Source organism: Musca autumnalis, unplaced genomic scaffold (assembly GCF_047663935.1).
Source record: "Musca autumnalis isolate F117 unplaced genomic scaffold, ASM4766393v1 scaffold_2, whole genome shotgun sequence".
NCBI classification, from domain to species: Eukaryota; Metazoa; Arthropoda; class Insecta; order Diptera; family Muscidae; genus Musca; species Musca autumnalis.
Genome location: NW_027411755.1, coordinates 145,002,252 through 145,008,462, shown reverse-complemented (window position 1 = coordinate 145,008,462; position 6,211 = coordinate 145,002,252). Strand labels below are relative to the sequence as shown.

The 6,211-nt window shown below is 37.9% G+C and overlaps 1 protein-coding gene across 2 annotated transcripts in view; it reads right to left on the bottom strand.

Moving 5' to 3' along the window:
- Window positions 1–2,261: 2,261 nt before the first annotated feature.
- Window positions 2,262–6,211, bottom strand: part of Gr33a (Gustatory receptor 33a) — a 49,861-nt gene continuing 45,911 nt past the window's right edge. For both annotated transcript variants that reach the window (XM_073969485.1, XM_073969484.1), the window contains exons 3-5: window positions 3,221–3,550; window positions 2,547–3,012; window positions 2,262–2,484 (exon numbers count right to left, since the gene is read on the bottom strand). In XM_073969485.1, coding sequence (XP_073825586.1) covers window positions 2,401–2,484; window positions 2,547–3,012; window positions 3,221–3,550 — 880 coding nt within the window. In that variant the 3' untranslated portion in view covers window positions 2,262–2,400. The remainder of the gene's footprint in view (window positions 2,485–2,546; window positions 3,013–3,220; window positions 3,551–6,211) is intronic.

The window sequence follows — 6,211 nt, the reverse complement described above, 5'->3', positions numbered from 1 at the left end:
ATGTGTGATTATTCTTCTGTAGGAATAAATACACAATCCCAATAATTTCAAGGTGATAGACCAATATTTACTATTTTTATACCCTCAGCCTTTAGGCTAAGGAGGGTATATACACTTTGATACGGTGAAAATGTGCCTTATCGAAATAATGGCTTTAGACCCCAAGTATGTTTGGACGATATGTGTTTCAGACAATTTGGAGTCGATCTAGCCATGTCCGTCTGTCTGTCTGTCCTGCTGGCTGGAGCGCACGATAACTCTCGAACGGATGAACCGATTCGGTTCAAATTTTGGATTTCGTAATATTTTGCCCAAACTTAGTTTAAGTTCGAAGATGAGCTACATCGGTCCACTCCTTCCGGTACCTCCCCCACAGAAGTTCGAAAATGTTCGGAAAGTTTGTGCGCACGATAACTGTTGAAGGGAGTGACCGATTTGGTCCATACTTTGTATAGCGTAAACTTTCTACCAGAGAAATATGAGGTTTTAATATGGTCTCAATAGGTCCACTCCTTCGGGTACCTCCCACACAAAATTTCGGAAAAGTTCAGTTTAGGGCCATCTCTCGAATCGCTTTGATTTTTGTTTTAGCAACTTGTATTCACTGCCCTCCATACGACGGTACAAGTTTCATCAGGGGCAAGTCCATACTTTCTGAGAAAATAGCATGAAAGTTACAAAAACCCCTATGACACCGTGTGAGGTGGTTGGGGCGCAAGAGAACTCTCAAACGGATCCGCCGATTCGGTCCAAAATATGACCTTAGTAATATTTTGTCCAAACATAGTTTAAGTTTGAAGATAAGCCATATCGGTCCACTCCTTCAGGTACCTCCCCCACAAAAGTACAAAATTTTTCGGAAAAATTGTTCATACGGTAACTCTTGAAGGGAGTGGCCGAATTGGTCTATACTTTACACGTCTTAATATATCTAGCAGATATAGATCAGGTTCAAATATGGACTATACTTGTCCACTCCATCCGGTACGTCCCACACACTATTTCGGATAAGTTCACTTTAAGACCTGATATCGAATCACTTTGTTTTTTGTTGAAGCAACTTGTATTCGCTGCCTCATTTACGATGGTAAAAGTTTTTTTAGGGGCAAGTCCATACTTCTTGAGCAAACAGCCCGAAGAGTGTAAAAACCCCCTATGGCACAATATGTTGTGGCTGGAGATCCACTTCCATAACGGTAAATGTCGGTCCATTCCTTTTAGTACCTCCTCCGCAAAACTTTTGATCTTTAATCCTAATCTACATTTTTGTCTGTTCAAACGCCCCGTAAATATATACGTATTTTGGAAAAAAATTGTTTCAATATACACAGGCTGAGGGTATACATATCTCTGTCGGCAAAGCCGACTGATACTTTTTTACTTGTTGTCTCTTTGTCCTAAAGAAATGCATTCACTGTGCAGTGGCACGTGTTAACATATTCTGATTGTGCTTAAATTTTGGCAATCATAAAATCTAACAAAACTAACCCCTTTGGGGGTTGCCGCAACTGACATCGATTTTTTCCCTTTGAGTTAAAACCAGTCTAGTGAGAGTGTTCCTTTGTTCGCTAGAACAAAACGCATCGTTGTCAGATCTTTTCTTACTCCTTAAGACTGTTATTTTCTACTGTTCTGCTTAGTTTTGTGTTGTATGATATGAGTCCCCAATCGGTATGGATAGTATGAAGCGCCTGTAGTGGGATTCTGTAACTCATTTTTGCTGTTACCGACAAAAATCGGTAAATTGGTAAATTTAAATCGCAAAATTATGACTAAAAACATAAAGAAAAGTTGGCATCACTTTTTGTGTCGGTAGAGGCTAGCGACTACTTTTTATTCGTCGTTAACTTACCGAAAAATTTCGTTAATTATCGAAATTATAAGCATTTTAATTTTACCGACAATTATAGATAACAGCAAAAATGAGTTACAGAATCCCACTACTGGTCGCTTGGATACGTGATACATGACGTTAAACGAAGGAGTTGTCAATATCGTTAATTATATAACATCAGTTTGAAAGGCGCTTCAAAGCTTCACGAAGTCGGTTCGCCCGTTCGAGAACAGCTAAAGCGTCACATGGTCAATACCTAATGTCAGGGAAGTTGGTGCCGTTTTCCGCGGTTCTGGTAAGGAAGTATTCGTTTATTGGTAACAATTCCGACGAGTCATTGGGTAGTTAGGCCAACCACAGTTCTAACTCACCATCGTATGTCTGTTGTTAATTTGATTAGCATTTAATTTATTATTTACAACGTTAGTGAACTGAGTTTGCTGAAGACTTTATTATGACAAGAATGAAAATGAATTTGTGTGCACACAAAGACTTAGAAAATATTTAAAAAAAAAATATTTCATTTTAGTTAAATTGGAATAATTTCAAAACCGATTTAATGGCGATTAAAGTAAACCTTCTGTTTTCAATATAGAACTCATGTCGAACTGTAACAATACAATCAAATATGAAGTGGCGGCGCTGACAGTCTGCAAAGAGTAGAGAAAACATTAAAATAATTCAACAAATAAACTTTCAATATCCGGCTTACCGAAAATATAAAAGTATAATCCAAGGTGAACAAACCGATACCATTGAATTGAAAGTAACCTTCCCAGTGGAGAAATTGCAACGTAAAGGATTTCATTTTGTTGTAATACAGGTCATTGCCCAACATAAAGGCAGGTTTCTTTTGCATTATTTCATGGACAATCATGGCCGATTGCTTGGAAAATCCATTAGCATTACAGCATAAACGCAACACCAAATATGCCACAACCATTGTAGAAAGACTCCACACTAAGAACAATATGATGACATAATCCAGCAAACGACTCTTGCCACCCACCACAAAGAACACTTTGGTCATTAAGAAGATGCCAAAAATCGTAATAACAAAACACACAGCCATATATGGGACACTCTGTGGACCATATTCGGCATTGGTGATAACGCTGAGTGAAAGAATTTTATCATGAAGCTTAAACAAGTCGGGAAGATTACTTTCCGAGGAGGTTCTAAAATAAATAAAATTAAAGTTTATTTATAAATATTATTTAATTACACGATAGTTGTCCCTAACGTGATGAACTTTGTTATAGGCCCAACAATTTGTTAGTGTTTTGCTATTATGACATTGTAGATGTGTTTGTTTCACAAAGTACATGACCTTTGATCACGCGTCTTGCTTGATCGTGTTTATCAATATAGTACATTGTAACTTACCCTTCCTCCATAATTGTTTCAGTATCATAGAAATAATCCATATCATCATTAAGCTCATTATTTTCTTCATTAGATGCTACAAAATGTCTTTGTCGCAGTTGCTGATTTGGAGGCAAATCCTTTTTGGCATCTGTCTCTATATCAAAGATCATCAACGGCACATGTTTGCGATCACTCTCCTTGCTGATTTTCTCAAGTAGTTCATTTAATCTTTCGAAACGTTGCGATATCTCCGATACAAAGTATATAAATTGGCCCAACATAACACTTGCAGCAGAATAGGGGAAATTTGATACCATCAAGTTGATGAAGAAATATTTGTTATAATAACTGAAATAATAAAAGTATGGCATTTTTTATTTGAAATCAAAAAAGTTAATTATAAGATATGTATGTATGTATGAAAATATTTAGATAATGAAACATAAATGTTCCAACGAATCACTCAAATACCAGATTAAAGTGAAGCCAGTTGCAAAAATGTACAGCCTGTCCGAACTTTTCACACCCTACACCACGAAATATATTCCTCATTTACTACTTACATTGCTGGCACATTACAGAACATTTGTTCCAAAAGCCGAAAAAATATCTCCACTTCTATCTGTTTGTTGCATCGCTTTTTGGAATACCGCGTCTTTCCATCTCTCTTTCCACTTGTTTGTTTCCTATTTCTACGCCTTTTTAGAGCTTTCATCATCGCTCATTCTTATGATATGGCCTAGTCATCGAAGTCGTTGCACCTCGATACGTTTATCTGTATTGATGTCGTTGTATAGCGGATATAGCTCGTGGTTCACATGATGTCGTTATTCACCGTCAGAGCTGATTGGCTTGTAGATCTTTCGAAGAATTTTTCTCTCAAACACACCAAGCACTGCCTTATCTGCTTGCTAGAGTTTCTGGTCGGGAATTCCCGGCCCGGGATTTCCCGGGAATTCCCGAAATTGTTTGAACGGGATTTCCCGGGAATTTTTTTTGAAATTCCCGGGAATACGGGTATTTGTATTTTCATGTATAAGCCAAATATTATTTGTCTTACCCCCATTATTATAAGTCTTCTTTTGTTATAGTTTGGATTTACCGAACCGATTTATAGCGTTCCGGTTAACTTAAAGTTAAAAGTGATGATTGAATTTCAAGGAGGAGCTTCAAGTCATTAACTTTTAGGGCCTGTTTATGTATGTCGATTAATGGCGATAATTCGATGGCCCCGATTATTAGTAATTGCGGGCCCATTGGAAAAGTCGCCATAATTCGTATAAAATATGTATGTATTGGTCCTGTCGATAATTGGTTTTAGTTTTTTTTCTGGAATTCGAAGTCTGTATAACCTCACATAATTCTTGATTTATAGTTTATCACGGCAGTTCTAGTCTAATTTTTTATTGGTGGCATTCTTGAAGGATATTAATTTGCTAAGATATAAAAGCTGTGATCCATTCGAATTGTTGTTTTCTCCAAAATTATTGTTTGCAATATAAAACACTGTATAATATGTAAGTGGCAAATAGAGCATATTAGGATTGGAAACCAGTAATAACAATGGTATGTATGTTCATATAAGTACGACTCTATATCATTGGTGCCAACATGTTGCCATTGTGAAGCCGTGTACTCAAAAGGTCAGCCGTGTAAAAATTCGTTATAAACGGATTTGTTATATGATCAACACGCATTTCGAACCATAAGAACATACGATATTGACGTTGACTTTAAAAATAGAATCGGGCAGCACTCTTCGATATCAAGGAAGCTTTGCTAGGATGGTAGTTGGAAAAAGATATTTTATATAACCTCCGCTAATTAGTCAGGCGTAATTGGATTTTGACCGCATACATAAGATATTCTTGAACAGCTGCCATATGTCATATATGATTTATTGGTTCTTTCAAGATTTTGGAACAACGTCGTTTAAGGTGTTTGCTATTGCTTTTTGACCCTATTGCTATTTTTCCCTTTATATTGTTCGAAAGAGATAACTAATGACACAACTACACATAAAGGGAGTAGGTATTTCATGTTTGCTTACTCTCTGTCACATCTATGCACAACGAGTTCGATTTACCATAGTCCCGGGAATTCCCGGGTTCCCGGGAATGAGAAATTTTCATTCCCGATTTCCCGGGAATGGGAAAAAGTCGGGAATTCCCAAACTCTACTGCTTGCGCAAGTACCTAGGCTTCGGAATCATACATTAGCACGGGTAGTATCAGTGTTTTGTAAAGCCTTGTTTTTCTTCTTTTTATTTCACAAGTGATGTTGTTTGTTGTGTTTATGGCGGTGTCGAGGTAAACGAAGTCATTTACTACCTCAAAATTATAGGAACCAACTTCCACTGTTGGTCCGAGCTCTATGGACGCATTGCGCGTCGACACCATCAACTTTGTCTTTTCGCCGTTTACCGCCAGACCCACTTTTGTTGATTCTCCTTCGGCCTTCTTAAAGGTATCAGTTATTTCATTTACAGATCAAGCAAGCAACATGTGGCTGTTGCTGTAGATTGTACCATTCCTTTTGACATTTGCATCTCGTGTAACCTTTTCCAGCAGGATGCTGCAGAAGTTATAATCGACAAAAAGGTGGTTGGTGTCGATCTGCATCTCTTGTGTCTTCTCCAGGATTTGCCGCAGGGTAAATATCTGGTCACCGATGGACTTGCCAGGTCTAAAGCCACGTTGGTATGATCCAATTATTTTATTGACTATAGGCCTTAGTCATTCGCATAATATCCCTGAAAGTATCTATAGTTAGAGCATACAGTCTTACCTCCTTTCTTGTGGACGGGACACAGGCTACTCAGGTTCCAATCGTCGGGTACGCGTTCTTCCTGCTAGATTGGTTTTGAACAGCTCGGCTGATAAGCCATCGGCTTCTGCTGCCTTATTATTCTTCAACCGGTTTATTGCTGTCTTTACCTCATCCTGGCTGGGCGGTATGCATTCAATACCATCTTTTGGAATTGAATATGTGGTATCTTCGTTGTCTTCG